The sequence below is a fragment of the Prosopis cineraria genome, unplaced genomic scaffold (genome assembly GCF_029017545.1).
Source record: "Prosopis cineraria cultivar Desert tree isolate PC_DT_omini unplaced genomic scaffold, ASM2901754v1 PC184, whole genome shotgun sequence".
NCBI classification, from domain to species: domain Eukaryota; kingdom Viridiplantae; phylum Streptophyta; class Magnoliopsida; order Fabales; family Fabaceae; genus Prosopis; species Prosopis cineraria.
Window position 1 is genome coordinate 3,657 of NW_026555511.1, and position 18,862 is coordinate 22,518.

The 18,862-nt window shown below is 29.8% G+C and overlaps 1 protein-coding gene across 1 annotated transcript; it reads right to left on the reverse strand.

The window, feature by feature from the left end:
• Positions 1–333: 333 nt before the first annotated feature.
• Positions 334–1,041, reverse strand: LOC129295769 (uncharacterized). The gene has a single exon (XM_054934328.1). The coding sequence runs from the start codon at positions 1,039–1,041 to the stop codon at positions 334–336; it is 708 nt and encodes a 235-aa protein (XP_054790303.1).
• Between the last annotated feature and the right edge of the window lie 17,821 nt (positions 1,042–18,862).

Below are 18,862 nucleotides of genomic sequence, written 5' to 3' on the forward strand. Positions count from 1 at the left end.
ATAGATGTAGTTGGCATATAAGTTTCAAGATAATATATATATATATATAGTTACAATGCTGTAACTTATCTATAAAGAACTTTCAATAGCACACGAGTCAACTCTATATCTTACTCTTCCCCTTGATGTCTATAGTTTCCAGATATCTGATCTCTTTCTCTTTATATTTCTCTATCCCTTCTACCATTACTACATAAAATATCTTACTAATAATTCAGGAATAAAACAACCATAAAACCTGGAACACTGATAAAATAATTTGGGTTAGGGGAAAAACTAAAAATTTGGCAATAATAGATTCACTGCGAGCCAAAATACTTACACCCTACTCTGTTATGCAGCTCGGGCCTCATTGATGATCACACCTGCAGGCATTTGAAAACGACAGAGAGGGCAAGTGTTGCGATTCTTTAACCAATTAATGATGCAGATTTTGTGAAACAAGTGTAAGCATGGCATGCGAAGAGCTTCTGAATCAATTGAAAAATCTTCAAAGCAAATTGCGCAGTTACAAAGTTTTCTTCCCACCACAGTACTCTCTTCCTTTTGTTCAACTTTCAGCCCTACCAATCCCTCAACGGCTGACTTGCTTGCCGGCATCGATCTCAGATGATCTTCATGTTCATTCACTTCATTCACAGCCCTACGAAGAAGATATTCATAATGATAAAGCTGAGTGGTATTCGATATAGCAACACGCATACCCAGAATCTTGTGGTTCTTGTGCGTCACATTCGCCATGTGTTCTGCGCAGGCCAAGATTTTTGCTGCCATGAGAGGTTGAGCATTCCCAGGAACATTAAAATGAGGCAACATCGTATGGATGAACAGTTCTATGTCTTGCTTTGGGATATTAGAGAAGCCACACTCATTCGTAGTAGTAAAATGGTCTAAAACGACGCCGTCCATGAGATAGTAGCTTTTGGATTCGACCTCGATCTTGAAGTACTGTTCGCTTGAAGAAGATGAGATGAAATGATCGGCAGAAATAGGGGTGTTGGTGTCTGCTGGGAATACATCACACAAATGTTCAGAATCCATGGAATTATGGAGCGAGCGAGAGATTTGGAGCAGTAAAGCAAAGGAGAGATCTCAGTGAAAGAACAATTTAAAAGAAATGGGTTGGCTTAGTTGTGTGTTGATATAAAATTATAAAAGTATGAAAGAAAGGCATGAGTCTAATTTCTGTATATATATGGGCCCCACATGGCGGTGCATATGCACAGAATGCATGTTGTGAGCCCCAACATCATGCAAGACATCATTAGGTAATGAAGAGAATTATACAAGTCTTAAGAATATAATAATTAATTAAAATAAATTTTCAAATATTAAATTTAAAAAAATTATAAATTTAACTTTTAATTTTATCATAATATAACTTATTTTTAAATTTAAAAGAAAAAATAAATTTGTTCATGCTTTAACTATGTTAAAATTTAAAAAATAAATTGTAATTTCATCACAATAAAATTATAAAATTAAGAGTTAAATTTATAAATTCTTAAAATTTAATCTTTTGAGACTTACTTTAAATTAATTAATCCCTTAGAACCTATTTGTTATTCTCCATGAGTGAATTAATTTTTGTCCCTCAATATAAGTCAGACACTTTCTTTATTTTTTAAATATAAGCAAATTTTAACTAGTTTCATAAAGTTGTTTAATTCTAATAATGTGCAAGTCTTAAATATTTAGTCTTACATATTTAATGTATTTTCATGTAGTTAAATAAAAACAAGTGAATTTTAATGTATTAATGATAAGAATTTGATATAGAATAAATAATATATAAAAGATCGACATGTCTTTTAATTTAATTAAAATAAGCACTTTAAATAGATAAAGGTAAATATATAATAATTTTTTCCATTTAATGATACTATTTTTGAGACTTTTTGCATAATGTGATTTAATTTGGAAAAATAGTTGATATTATTTTTTTAAAAAAAATGAAACAAGTAAAAAATAAGAGATGCAAAGGTGAATATGAGAATAAAATATAAAATTTATAATAAAATTAAAATCTATAATTTTAAATAATGCAACTCGTTCATCAATTTGTGTACATTAATTATACAAGCCTATGTATATAGTCATGCCATATAATAATATAGAGGTTAAATATCCAAATAAATGTATTTTATAAAAAAGGCAAAGCATTAGTGTGAATTTTCTTTTTACTTCATTTTTATATTTCTTACAATTAATTTTATTTTTATTCATTAAAACCTTTAAGATAACTTAATGTAATCCATTTTTTACTTTTGTTTCTTTATATTATGGCCCATTCTGATAATCACTCTTCCTATTCAGTACATGATACCATGATCTCCCCCTCCCTTAATTTCTTTAAGGAAAAAAATGAGTTTTTGTAAAAAAAAATTATAAAAAATTTGCATTATATATATATATATATATATTTTAATCCACTCCCTCTTATTACTAAATCCTGACTCAACCCCTAATTAAGTATATGATCAATCATCATTCTAAATGTGCGCTTGAGTGATAAATTGACATAATGACAAACCAACCCCCGAGGGCGCGCACAAGTAGAATCTTGTGCTTGTTGTGAGTAATTAACAAACTAGCAATACAAGATCACCACACACACGTTTTTCTATTTGAGAAAACATGCTCATCGTAGTCGTAAAAGCATCGAAAGCGCACCATTCAAACTGAAAACAATGGTGTTGGTGTTTGTTGAAAAGCCCATTAGAGTCTTCAGGATCCATGGTAATTGATCACATGAAACAAGAGGAGCTAGAGATGTCAAACGTAATACTAAAGAAATTAAAAGACAAAGCTACAAGGAAAGATCTTGAAGGAGAGGAATCTTCCAGACAAAAATGAGTTGTCGTGTACACATGCATAGAATGTATGTTGTTGTGAACTTATAGAAAGTAATGAAGATATATATTCACATGAATCACATTTATGGGTTAAACAAATTAAGGAGCACAAATGTATATGAATTCCACCGTTTAATGTAATGTATTTGTATTTCTTCACGTAGTCACATATAACATCTATTGTGGGCCCCAACTACCCTATGTTCTTCGTGGATCCATGTACCATCCTTGATCCTACCACTACCAAAAAAAACATTTTTCGATGAAAACAAAAAGTCGCCACTAAAGATTTTTAACGGTGATTTTTCACTGCCAAAAAGTTACCACCAAAAGTCTCGTTGTTAATGATTTTTGGTGACAACGAACATAATCACCGTCAAAAGTATATCTTTAGTAGTGACAATTATTGTCGCCAATAGTATTTCGCCTCTAAAAGTTTACCTTTGATGATGATAAGACAATTGTCACCACTAAATGTGTACTTTTAGTAGCGACTATATTTATCACTGTCAAAAATCATTAGTAACTAAACTTTTGGTGATGACTCTTTGACGATGAAAAGTCACTATTAAAAAATTTTAGCAATGACTTTTGTCATCATCAAAAGTTATTTTTTTAATAAAAAAAAGTAAATAAACAAGACATCTCATGTCACGTCAATACTTCCTCATACCACATCACTCACCACATGTGCACCTCCTCATGCCACAACATGTGCCAAGTGACCTAGCAATGTGTGCGCTACATCATGCCACATCATCTAACAACTTGTGTCATGTAGATATATATTATTTAACTATATACACATATATCAATTAATATATTATTAAAAATATATACATAAATATTATATTTTATTTTCATTTATTAATGTGATAAAATAATTTATATGAGTTGTGTATTATATTTTTAATAAAATATTATTTTTGTTAGAAAAATGAACTTAAATAAAATAATTTTTAAATATTAAATAATTTTCTTATAAACATTTTAATCAATTTTTAAATTTTATTTTTATTTTTAAAGGAAAATAATTAAGTATATAATTTATTTATAACTATGTATTATATTAGTTTACGTTAAATATATATCTTTTACTTTTTTTCATATATTTCTCAAAAATTAATAAATAAATGATTAAAATTTTATCTTTCCCAAGTTAAATGCTTCTCCTTCTTTTATTAAAAATAAATTTTATCTTTAATTTTTCAATTATCTTAAAAAATATTTGAATAAAAAATTATTTTAATCATATAAATTTTGTTAATAGTCACTTTGAACAAATATTCTTTATTATCTTTGAGATAGAAAGTGAGTGAATATGTGATAAATTAAAAGTAAATGCTAAATAAAAAATCTAAATTAAAAATCTAAGTGGATATTTTATAATCAAAATAGAAAGAATCTTGTCTTGACTTAAACTAGATTAGTTTGAACTTTCATTAAAGTCTCTTTAACAAAGTCAATCTTAAGATAATAGAATATACTTTCTAATAAATTTACAATTTAAAATAAATAAACTCTAATAAATTTATACATAATTTCATCCATAATTCAAATATTAACATAAATTAAACAATGAAGTTTACAATTCTCATCTAATAATAATCCCAATAAATTTAACATTAACAAATTAAACAATTTGAGTAATTTGAAAACAAGAACCAAATGAGGAAACACTACCACAGAATACCCCCATACTTGATGCTTATTTTTGTTAATACTTGACGGTTTTTAACGATCAAATAACAATGTGATGTCTATTATAACCAACTTTACTTGACGATTAAAAACTATCAAGTATTCTTCACCTATTTTATTTGTTTCTTATTTTAAATAATCATCAAATATGGAGCATCTTATTTAAATAATTCTGTGGCAGTGAAAAATGGAGCTCAGCAGACAAAGTAGACACCATGCATACACAATATCGTCGCCAACGGTCATTGCCAAAAGTAGGCTTTTAGTGGTGACTATTTTTATCATCGCTTAAAGTCTCTATCAAAAGTATTTTTTTGTTGTAACGTGCTGAGCTTTGAATTTCCTTTTAGCGTGAAATTGAAAAACTTCTACTATTCACAGAGTTTATTCAAAGTAGACAATGTTAAGTGATAAATTTTTTTCACGAGAAATAAAGAGATTGTCCATTTTTCACCTAATCTATCTTTTTCTTTGCACAATAATTTATCTATTTGTGTCACCAATATAACTCAAATAATTGGTGGGGTTAGCCGTGACGGTAGATACAGAACTTAACTCATAGGAGGCCAAATCTGAAAAAATTCTTTTTTTCTTTTGTGGAGGGGGGGGTGTTGGGGGTTCATTTGTTTCAAGTGAAACGAAAAAAATCATCAAAAAGTTTGCAACATATTATGAGGGCAGGCAAGGGTGCTTGCCCCCATCCACCCCACATCCGTAGTAGGGGTAAGATTAAATATTTTGTATCAAATTGTTAACAAATAGCAATTGGAATTGAGATGTGGATCTTTTGCATAATTTATACTTAGTTTGGAAAAAGTATCTATATATGAAAATTTTAAAATGAAACAAGTAAAAAAGTAGTGGGAGAGTATGACAAAAATTTTAAAATTTATAGTAAGCCACACTAATTTATTAGGAAAAACTACCTACAATGAGGTTCTAAATAAAAAAGAACTATTTTTTTAGCTTATTTACATGTCAAATTACAGTATTTATAAGTGATTGGGATCTACAAGTAATTAATTTTTATATGGGACTTGTATGTATAATTCTTATTAGGTACGAATACTGTGGCTCATTTTTTTTATTGTATCTAATTTGAACAATGCATTAATAGATATATTTTATCTGATGTATTCTTTTACTTTCTATTTCATATTTTCTTCATTGTATATAATTTTTATAGAATTAAAATATTTAAGATACTTTAATTCCATCTATTTTTAACTTTTTGTTTATTTTTGGGGATTTTAATTCAGATCATGATATCGATTCTTATGCAATTGCCAATGTATCTTCCCGAACTCCTTTTCAATAGTTTCATGCAGCGTATTAAATTATTGAAAATTAATGATAACTTTCCTTTTGAATTTAAATATCATAAGAGCTATTTTTATTTTCTATTTAATGTTATATATATTATTCTATTTCTGTCTCTTATTCCTTTTCTATTGTATTCTTTTATGCTTGACCTTGTTTGCAGTAATTGTAGCATTATGATTAAGTTTTTATAGAATTAGTAATTTTCTCATAGAAAAATTCAAAATCTAATTTAATCATAATTTAAAATTACATCATATAATGTATATAAAAAATTTAACTAAAATACTGGCAAACCAATTGTATCACAATGATTACATGAATAGCGAATGAATTTTTAAAGAATTGATAAGAAAGGCTAATGCCTTCTAATTTAAAATAAAAATTTATGAGATGGGGTGATTTATATAAAAGTATAAGTACTTTTACTTTATGGTTATTTTTTATTTATTAATATGACTGTTTATTTAATCGTTTATATACTTATTTCTTTCAATTTTTTAACAAATATTTTTACGAAATAAAATGTCATTGCTACAATGATGTACTACCATGTTTATTGTATGTATGTATGTTTGTTTATCCGTTAGTATTACATTGAAGACTAAACTATAAATATAACCAACCATGATTGTGGTGATATAAGGATTAAGATTTAAATTCTCAATCACATGATTAAGTGATAACTGACAAGAGTTCCTACTATTGGCACCAATTTTAATTAGTGTTGTTTTTATTGATAACTCCTAACATGGAACTAAACACTCATATTGCACTCTCCAAGGCTAGTATACGAAAGAACTTCATTTTTACAAATTAAATTTTTACCAATTCATTTTAGCAATTCATATGTTTCTCTAAACCCAGCTCACACAATTGATATAAGATGTGATTAAGTTTGTATTAGAGTTTAATCCCAATGTCTCATTCGCATCAGCCCAATGTGATACATCCATTAATTCTCGACCACAGTATTAATCAATATATCTTAATTGCCTTCAATTTCTATTATCAGTCTAAGAAATTTTCTTTGCTCTTAGTCAACTTTATCGGTTGATTTCGTCCCTCCGCACAACATTCAAGCTAGTTGCAAAAGATCTTTAAATTTAAAAGCACGCGCTAGTCACAAAGTGTGTTCCAAACGTTTGAAGTTTTATCTCTCTCTCTCTCTATTCTAACCATTGCATAGCACTGCGCATAATATCTGTCCAATACAATTTGGCTATGGCTATTTGATCTAATCGATGTGTACCGAAGTAATTCCTTACTTACCGAGGTTAATTTGTTCTGCTTAAGATATACCAACTACATTTGTCATTGTAAAATGTCAGTCTTCATTGCTTTAATTAATTCTGCTCCGTTTTCTTTTCCACGTAAATATGCTTATCTTGCTCTTATTATTATTCTTGTACTTAGCACAATGATTTCATAACGAAAATGAATTCTCTAATAATATATAAATGGTGACAAAATTAAGAAAGGAAACTGATAAAAAGAGATAAAATATGGTAATTGAAAAGATCAAATTCAATTATCTTCAAATGATATCCTCAAAAAAGAAGTAACAAAATATTTTAGAATCTAGAACTCTAAACATATATAGAATTTGGATTATTAAGAAAATCTTAAAAATAAAGACAAAGGATTCATTAACCCAGCTTACCACCTCTCAGAGTTCACAACAGCCAGCTTTGTCTTCATTCATTCATCATCATCACCATCATGATCATCATCATTTTCTGTAGGCATTTGAAATCGACAGAGAGGACAAGTATTGCGATGATGCAGCCGTCTAGTGATGCATGTTCTGTGAAATAAATGAAAGCAAGGCATACGAACAGCTTCAGAATCAATTGAAAAATCTTCAAAACAAATTGCACAATCACACCTTCCTTTTGCACTTCCTTCTTTCTGCTCATCCACATTCACCTTCTCCAATCCCTCATGGATGACTTGCTTGCGGGTACAAGTCTCATATCTTCACTATCAGTTATGGATTCATCCACAAGCCCAATATCATTATAGTTTTGAATTTGGCTAATATGAGCTAGAACAATATACAAATCCAGAATCTTCTTATTCTTTGGCGACTCATTCACAATTTCTTCTGTACATGCCAAGATTTTTGCAGCCATGCGAGGTTGAGCATTCTCTGGAACATCAAAATAAGAAAAAAGCATGTATATAAATCGTTCTATATCCTCTTTTGGGACAATAGTGATACCACACTGAATGGTATCGGTGAGACCATCTACAAGGACACCATTCAAAGCAGAAAAGATTTTGCATTCAACATCAATGCTAAAGAATTGATGATCACTTGAAGGTGATGAGTTCAAATCATCGGTAGAAACAGCGGCATTGGTGTTTGTTGAATAAGCTTCATTGGGGTCTACAGGATCCATGGCAATATGGAACGGGAGGAGAGGTTTGAACACTTAATCGAGAGAAAAAGAGAGTTATAACGAGAGATCGGTAGAGGAGTAGTCCTTCAAGAAAATGAGTCGGCATACATTCACAAATCAATGTATGTTATAAACTAATAGAAAGTAATAAAGATAGGCATTAGTGTTATTTCTTTATACATGGGTCCCACCGAGACACTGGGATGTTCATAAATCCCACCGTTTGAGGTATTCGTCTTACTTGACATGGCCGTATAAAACATGTGTTGTAGGCCCCTCCTGCTGTCTATATTTTACTCCTTCCAAACCACAAATATGAAACGTCTTCTGAAAACTTTGTTTGGCTCAAAATATGAGTGTGGGTAACTTTTAGAATTATTTTGTTAATTATATCCCTATTTCATTTTTCATTCTTTTTAAAAAATAATATATTAAAATTTTAATTATTATTATCATTAAGTACTCTATTTCACTTATATAGTGAACTTAATAAGGGTAAAATAGAAAGATGTGATATTTTTAAGAAATTAAGATTTCAACTAATATTTTTCATAAATCATGAATTAATTACTAATATGTACTCTATATTTTAATTCAGAGCAAGTAAGAGAGAGGAGTGTCACCACCCACCCTCTATCTCTTTCTTACAGAACATGTTGCAGTAATTGTGTGAGTGTCAAAAGAAGAATTCACATATTGCCTAATTGAAGAGAGTTCTTAATGTATAAATATTAAGGTGTGAAATGAGTTAGTAAAATAAATTTGGATGAGAGGTAAGCTAGCATGCATAAAACAGGGCAATCACAATTGTAAACAACCCATTTGCCTCCCTGTGCGTGAGTTAAATAGGTATTGGTTTTTTTTACCAAATTATTTTTGCAAAAAAAATAATTAATTAATTAAATGAGCTTACCAAAAAAAACCTTGTTTTTGGACTGATTCAAATTTAAATTTGAACCTCAATCATTTTTAGCCTTTAAGCAAATTTTTAAACAGATTTTTTAATTAAGCTTCATCACTATATTGTCCCCCCAACGGCTTAATGCTTAATGGAAATAAAATGCTTGTAATTGAGGTTTAATAGTGCTTAATCCAATGTATGAGTCCAATGTTCATGTTTAGGATTTCGACATATATATAGGAATGCATGTTGTGAATACTCCATTTTTCCTGGGCCCCCACAAAAAAATAAATGAATTAATAAAAAATTGGAAAGCCATTTTTTAAATAAAATAATAAAAAATGAATTAATAAATAAAAAATCAAATGAAAAAAACTCAAAATTTGTGCCTTAATATGAGTCTTCAATTAGGGAAATGAAATAAAGATCCAATCTCCAAAAATGTGCCTTAATTTAAAATAGTAAAAGTCAAATAAAATTAATCACAAATTGTAATTTAATGGGATTTAACCATTAAAAATGGAAGTCCTAATTCTCATCTATAAAAGGGTGGAGATCAAGGTGAAGAAGGGGAGGGGGCAAAAGGAAGAGGCAACAAATAAAGGAGCTTAAGAGAGTTTATCAAAAAGGTAGAGAATGATCATTTGTTCTATTACATCATTTTCACTTATCATAATATGGGGTTAGGAACGGGGTAGATGTGCCTTGGATAGGATAATATTAATTGCTCATTATTCTATAATATCCTAAGAAAAGCCAACCCTCTCATTTTGGGATTACATGTATCATCTTTAAAAATGTTGAAGACTAAAGGGTATAGGATGAATAATGATTTAGATGATCCTTTTAATTTTCATTTTGTCCCCTTCAAAAGTTCCCGTGTGCGTGTGTGTTGATATACATTCCTTGGGTGTCTTGGGTCAGATTTCATTTCTCCTCTTATTCAATTTTTTTTATTTTCTTTTTCTTTCCTTCCCCACCTCATTTTGAATTTGATTTCATAAAATATATATTTTTTCCTTTCATTCTGTGGGTCCTGGACGTGCATGCCTCCCTTTCCATATGTACATATTTGTGGGTGCTTTCCATTCCTCTCTCTTTTTGATTTTAATTCAATATTACGTTCTTAAATTTTATTTTCTTTATTTATTTATTTATTTCCCCTCTTGTTTCCTTTTCTTTGTTTTCTTTCTTCTTTTGCCTCTCAATCACTTTAACCACAATATCAGTTTTTTTTTATCTTCTTTTTCCATCCCAAGTATGGCTTTTCACTCGTGTAGGTAAGAGAAAATATGTGTGTGTGATTTTGTTCTAATGAGCATATACGAACATATACACTCAAGCACATATGTTGATTGGTTATTTCTTTTGCTTATGAGATGGAGATGATTGGAATAATCATCCAAGTTGTAACAAGTGATAAAGCTTTAAAGGTTTGATTTTTTTTTTCTTATATTATTAAACCCTTTTCTAGCATACTACACCATATAATTTGAGACTTTTGTTTGTGTACTTTTTCTCATTTTTTTAGCCATACCGTGTGAGATTTTTAGAGTCTTTACAAGAAACTAGTCAATTGATATGCTGTGTGTGGCAATGGGCCTCTGCAAGCACACCAATCATGATGTTTAATTAATTTGTTTTATCCTTTTTTTCAAAAAAAAAGAGAGCCTTTTTTTCTATAAATATAAATAGGTTGGGAACTAATTTTTATTCAATGTGAAATTTTAGAATCTCCACAAGCATAAAATAAATTAATTACCGTGTGAGATCTTGTGAATCTCCACAGGAATTTCAATCTAATTTAAAAAAAAAACAAATCCTTTATCAAATAAGAAAATAAGTCCTTTTTTTTAATTAAAAGAGACCAATCCAATTCAAACTATTTTTTTAAATGAAAATTTTTTTTCTAAAAATACTAACAAACCGACAAGCATTGTTACCCTCGAAATTACATGGGCTTTGATCCCTCTAAAGGATACGTATGTCTTAAGGTTTTATCCTAAGTCAAGTCTAACGTGTAAATAAATAATATTTCTCTTGATTTAATATTAATTTCTTCTTATTTCCTTTTTTATTTTATTAATTAAGGGTAATTAAATTTCATTTAAGGCCATATTAATTTTGTTTAGTCAATTTAGGGTAATTGTTCTCACGGATGAGTGATATGAGGTGTCTAACATTTTCTCCACGCACAATTGACTCCCAAGCCCTATTATAGTTATTATAGACCATTTTTTGAAAGATTTCCAAAATTATTCTATTAAAATTCTGGTGGCAACTCCTATATTTATTGATTTTATTTTCTTGGAAGATCACAATATGGGTGCGACACACGAACAGAACAAAGTGCCTGGCTCTTGAGTTTTCAAGTCACTTCTTTCCTCCTCTGACTTGATTGTGCTGTGTTTGTCTATCTAAGTTTCTTCCTATTAGTACTGCTGTTCTGTTGCCTTACTTGTGCAGGATGTACTTGTTTAATCCTGGAGAACTGCTAGTTTATCGTGGTCTGTCGGAATAATTCTTGAAAACAATATCTTTTGGCACGACTCAAGCAGCTTCTGCTCTCCTGTCTATCGCCAACACAACAAACAATGCATTTGTTGAAGAGAGTACAAGGACTGTTCGTGTCACCAAGATAATTCAAATAGTTAATGGGGCAACATTATTTTGTTTTGGATTCAACAATTAACAAATAGCCATTGATAGTGAAATGAAAGTCGTCTTGCAAAAAGTCAAAAGGTATTGGGCAACAAACATATGATATTTATTTCGACAAAAATAATTAAAAAAACAAGTAAAAACGAGGAGATACAATGGAGAGAGTATATAAATTAAAGGTAAGACTTATGAATTCATGTTAGGAGAGGTGCCTAAATTTAATGCTTGACTGTGTTTCGAACATAATTGCTTCCAATAAAATGATACATATTATAAAAAAATATAAGGCCAGTTAATTATAGGTCTAGAGGCAATTTAAATTCTAAATTTTTAAAAGGTACATTCTAAACTCTAAATAATTGAAGTTGGGGTAATTTCAATTATAAATTAACTTTCCCATATCTTACTTCCCTTTCCTGCAACATGTACCATTTCATCTTCTCCAATCCCTCAATGCATGGATGACACAGTTGCAGAAACAAAAAATCTTCATTATTGTCGTTCATCATCAATAGCATGGTCATCATATATAGCTAGTGATGAAGTTGACTAGCTAGTTGGCGCCAAAATAACATACATATCCAGAATCTTGTGGTTCTTAGGTGTCATCCACGATGTTTTCTGCATATTTCAAGATTATTTGCCGCCATGCAAGCGAGCTTGACCATTCTCAGAAACATTAAAAAAAAAAACATGTGTATATATATATGTATATATAAATCGTTCTCTCTCTCTATAAATATATATATCCTCCTTTGAGCAATTGAGACACCACACTCAATGGTGCCTGTAAGAGCATTTAAACTGACACCATTTGAAGCACAAAGGATTTTGCATTCAACCTCAATTCTGAAGTATTGGTCACTTGACGATGATGAGATGAAATGATCAGCAGAAATTAAACAACAGCATGTGTTGTTTGAATAAGCTTCGTTGTAGAATTCAGGATCCCTAGCAATATGGAACAGGAGGAGATTTGGAACACTTAAGAAAAGACAGCTTACAAAGAGTGTTCTTGGCAAAGGAGTCTAGGCCTCCAAAGGAAAACTGTTTTAGTGTACATGCACAAAGTAAGTTTACATTGCTATCAACTTATAAAAAGTAACGAAGATAGGCATTAGTGTCATTTCTATACATGTGTTCCAGACATATAGAGGCACTGATATAATGGCGCCTCCTGCCCATTATTTTTCTTGGATGCACCATCCCATGAGACAGAGGAGGTGTCTAGCCACCCTCTATGATCTCTTTTTAACACAATGTTCCATTTGTTGTGACTACTTTTTAAGATAAGAGGGAGAGATTTGGAACTTAAAAAGAGTGGGTCATGGTAAAGCAGTCCTCCAGAAGAAAATGAGTTGGTGTACATGCACAAAATTAACATATATATGTTGCTATATATAAACTTGAAGAAAACAACGAAGATAGGTACAAGTGCTATTTTTGTTCATGTGGGCCCCACACAAGCATCGAGATGTGTATAAATCACACTGTTCTATATATTTGGCATTCTGGGCATAACAGTGTATAAAACGTGTGTTGTGGGCTCTTCACACCCTTTATTCTTCATTGATGCACCATCCTACAAGAGAGAGGAGCTGTCTAGCCACCCTCTATTTCTTTTTTTACAAAATAATGCATTTTTTGTAACTGCTTTTCAATATGAAATAGGATGAGAAATTTAGAATTTACAAAGAGAGATCTTGGCAAAGGAATCTTCCTAAAGAAAATGAGTTGGTGTACACGCACAAAATGAACCTATATTGCTCTAAACTTATAGAAAGTAACGAAGATAGGTATGAGTGCCATTTCTGTGTACATGGGTCCCATAGAGATACTAAGATTCATATGAATCCCACTGTTCTCTGTATTTGTTATTCTTGGCATAGGAGTGCATAAAATGTGCGTTGTGGGTCCATCCCGCCCTCTGTTTTTCATGAATTTACCATCTTACAAAGAGAGAGGAGGTATTCACTCACCCTCTACCTTTCTTACAATATGGTGCATTAGCTGCAGCTACTTTTCATGTATATATACAACGTATTGAATTCTTAAAAATTAAGGGACAACTTTCCTTTTAAATTTGAACTTTGTAAATGCCATATATAGATCATTCCATTTCTGCCTCTCTTTTAACATTCTTTTGTATTCTTTTATGCCCGTTCCTGTTTAATGCAGTATTATATGATTATGATTTAATAGGGAAAAAATTAGAATATGAGGAGCATAACATGGCCCTTCTTCTTCATCACCAGCAGGTATCGAAAATGAGAACAAAGAACAAGTGTTGTGATTCTGCAACCTATTAGTAATACAAGTTTTATGAAAGAATTGTAGGCAGAACAAATGGCGTGGTTGTACTTCTGTCATATGCCCTTCTTTTATTTCGTTCAACATATATATATATATATATATGTTTAACCTCTCCAATTTATTGATTGATGATTTATTTGCAAGAACCAGTTCATAACATTCGTGTTAGTTTAATAATTTGTTCATGGCCAGCCCCATCTTCATCATATATATAGTTATTAGCACAGTGATATTGACCATGTTTCCTACTCAAGCCAAGATTTTCAACTAACTGAGATGTCTTATTAATAATGCAGTAACAAGACACAACATTTAGAACCTAGAACTCTTAAACCTGAAATTTGCATTAAGAAAATCTTACAATTCTGACAATAGATTCATTTTCATTTTTCATTTTTTAATTAATCTGTAGGCATTTGAAAGCGACAGAGAGGACAAGCATTGCGAGTACGCAGCCAATCAGTGATGCATTTTTTGTGAAACAAATGAGAGCAAGGCATACGAGCAGCTTCTGGGTCGTTCAAAAAATCTTCAAAACAAATAGAACAGTCATACTTATTTCCCCTGTGCTTCCTTCAGCTTCATTTTGTTCAACAGTCACCTTCTCCAATCCCTCAATGGATTCTTCAGTTGCTGGAACCAGTCTGACAGCTTCACTATTTCCGATGATGTTCCTCATCATTTCGTCATGCTCGTTCCTCATCATCTCGTCCGCAAACACACTAACATCTTCCTCATCTTCAATCACAAGATCTTCACGATCATGGCCGCCTATGATCATCAGTTCCTCTATTAACCCATCAAGAGCGCGATTAACATGTCCATCAGGGCGATCATCATGCTGAGTGATGGTGTTTGATAACGAAGCAAACATATCCACAAGGCTTTCCAAGTCGTTACCTAAAGATGGCTCTGAGGTGAAATTATTAGCAGTGTTATTGTTGTTTGTTGAATTACCTTCATTGGAGTCACCAGCAGGATTATCCATGGCAATATGGAGCAAGAAGGAGAGATTTGGAACACCAATGACAATACAGAGTTATACATATATATAGATCTATCAGCATTAAAGGGCCTTCCAGCGATAAATGAGTTGGCATACATGCATTGAATAATGTATGTTATTATAATGAAAAAGGATGTGGAAGTATCATTTCTGTATTATGTGGGTCCCACAAAAACAGTAAGACGCATATGAATCTCACGATTCTGTATGTATTTGGCCAAAATATTTATGAAAATTAATAAATGGAAAGTCAACGAAATAAGAGATACAAAGGAGAAAGCATGAAAATTTTTATTTTTACCAGAAAATTAAAAATTTATAGCTAGTTATAATATTAATGATATCAATAATATAGTTCATTCATCAAACTTTGTGTCCTACATAGCACTAGGTAAACGAATTACAAGTTAGCTCATGCTGGTTGGCATTTTTGTGAGTTGGTTGGGCCAACTCGTTAGATAAAATAAATTAAAAAATCCAACCCAACTTATTTTCTAGATGGTTAGCCAACCCGCAGGTTGGCCTGCAAAAATTTATCAAATTTTTTTTAACAATTTAAAATTTATATAATATATATATATATATTTCACATTTTAAAGTAAATTAGCAATTAAAGAACTTGTACATAAATAAAATAAACATAAAATTCAAAAAAAAATTATTTTGCTAGATTTTTTACTATCAATCATCTTCTCGTTTAGATGTGTTATCTTTCTCAATAAAAAAAATTAAATATAAATCTATATTATTTTTTAATGAATTTATATTTATGATTTCAATTAATAGATCTTATAAGATTAATAAATAATATATATTTAAAATATTTCTATAAAAACTAATAAATTATTAATTTACAAACTATAATAAAAATTTTATTTGCAAATTGTAAAAAAAATTTACACTATATTTCAAATGTAAAGAATATATTTGAGAGTCATAAATTATATATTTGAAAAATATTATCATTATTGTAGATTTATAAAAAGATATAATGTGATTAAAAATAAAAATATTTTAAAAAAATATGTTAGTCTGTGGGCCAACTCGTTTAGCCCGAGGCTAGCCTGTTTTAACCTGCTAGTTTTGCGAGTTAGGTATTTATTCAACCCAACCCGTCAAATTTTGCAAGTTAAACGAGCTAGCCTGCGGGTTCAACCTATTTTTTCGGCTCTAGTCCTATGACCCCATGTTGTTAAAGAACTATAAAGGTTATCTTAATAAATTTATTTTATCTGGAAAAAAGGAGTTAAAGCATTCATGTCTTCTTTTAACTCTATGTTTAATATTCTTTTAATTTACTCTACTTATCTTATTTATAGGGCTAAAGACGTTATTAAATGATGGGGTATTTTATTTTTAAAGTATATATACTTAACAAAGATAAAATTGATAACATATTCAATTTTTAGACAAATTTAATTAGGGTTTTCTTGATTCCCATTAAATGACTTATAAAAAAGATTGGAGTATTTCATTTTTATTATTAAAACATTTAAGAAAATTTAATACCATCTATTTTAAACTCACCTTGATTGTTTTTGGACTTTTAATTCAAGACATGACATCAATGTTTATGTAATTGCCAATGTCTCTACCGCTGCTCTTTCTTAGTGTGTGTAATGACATCAATTTGTATTTAATAAAAGTTTATTTGTTAAAAGTTTATTTGACAAAAATTAATTTAGTAAAAGTAGATTGTTATAATAAAATTTATATTTAAATATATTTTTTTTAAAATTCAGTTTAGTAAACTGAAAGTTATTTAGATTAATGATAACTTGTGCTTTTAAAATATACTTTTGAATATGCAATGATAAAAAAAATATTAATTTATGATAATTGGTAATTTTTTTATACAAATATAATATATTAGAAATTTTTAAAAAATGTGAAAAAAATTAAAAGAACATAAAATGTAAGATGTTAAATAATAAGAATAAAATATATATATATATATATATAGTATAATATTGGAAAAAACTATGTACTAAATAGTTTAACATTCATTAATATTAAATAGTTATATGATTAATGATTCAATCTATAATGTACAATCAAATTTCTAATACAATCACAAACTTTATGCATCTCTCTATCAAAAACAATGCTTAAAATTATACTTGAAATTGATGATAAAAATGCATGCTTGTTATTATCATCATAAATATTAATCATATTTTCATGCTCGTTATTAATATTCACATGCTGTGGATTGACTTATATTCTTGAAAATTAATTAATGACAACCTTCCCTTCGAATTTAAATTTTTCATAAGTGATGTTTGCCAAAAATATATAAGTGTTGTTTTATATTTTATTTAGTGTTATCGATATTATTCAAACAATATTATCCCTATCAAGATTTATCAGACAGCATTACACCTTACCATTTTTTACCCAATACCTTATCACGATCCACATATACGTGCGATGATTAGTTTGGTCATATAATTTTATTCAGGATTTGTGATTTATTAGACATGGAGGTCATCTTCAAGGTCTCCAAGATTATTTGTTTCGCGTATTTGGGCACTAAAGTCCCTACTTTCACAATTAATTAGGGCCAATCTCCTTTGGACTCAAACATTGAGTATACACAAGTTCTTACTACTACTATGATAACTGATTACTCAAAAACGAAAGAGATAACATATGAATGACAAACAGAGAATGAGATCATATCTTAATTCAAAAGATGATTTTAGCCAAGTTTCATTATGTTACTGAGACTTCAAGTTTGCAAGCATTTTAACTAAAATTGCCACTTGAAATTCTAAAACCGTAAAAATTCTACTATTTGAAATGCGAGTTTGATAAAAAAAAATGCATATGTAAAAGTAAGGAACATGCAACTTCTTTGATTTATAACTAAAATTAAACTTTCCAACCATGTAACATTTTGTTTCATATAAGTATTCATCAAGGGGTCCAATCATCTTCATAATGTATATAAAAGATTTGATCTTTTTGCGTAAATTTTGGTTTTGAATTCAAGTGCTTAGATCTATAAACAGCTCATTGAAAAGGAAAAAATATTACCTCCACCCAATTTATAAAACATTTTTTAAAAATTTAATGTTTTAAAATATAAGGCACTTTAATAAAATTTTTATTAATAATATTTTTTTAGTAGTATCATTTTTATTATATTTTTTCTTTAATATTATTTCAAAAATCAAATATTAAATCACTCGTTTTGTCATTTTATTATTTTGTTTCTTCTTACTAGTGTGGTGTGGTGAGCGCAAACAAAGGCGGCATCCCAGGGAATGGGGTTAGAACGTTAATTCCAAATTACGGAGTTGTTGGGTTAAAATGACTCCTTGAAAATGACATTTACTTTATTATTTTTTTTGCCCTTTATGAATGATGGACTCAATGAAGGATACATGCATATAATGATTCATGAAGCTTTAAATTACATATATTATAAACTTCTATGGCTTAAAATGACAAGTTGAAAAAGACATTTATTTGCTTTTTTAACGGGTGAACCATGAACTCAATTTTTAGATGGGAAAAAAGAAGATGAGTTTGAAGGTGGTGGATTGAGTCAATTGAGCGTTGAACTTGAGCTTGGTCTCTTTGTCTTCGGAGACATGACACACATGAATCCCTTGATAAGAAAGACATCTCAAATGAAACTGAAGGGGAAAAACAGTGAAACCTCCCAGAATGGGCCCCCACCCATATCTCATTT

Bases quoted from the DNA above. Each gene is read 5' to 3' on its own strand.
- LOC129295769 (XM_054934328.1), bottom strand. From the start codon at position 1,041: ATGGATTCTGAACATTTGTGTGATGTATTCCCAGCAGACACCAACACC.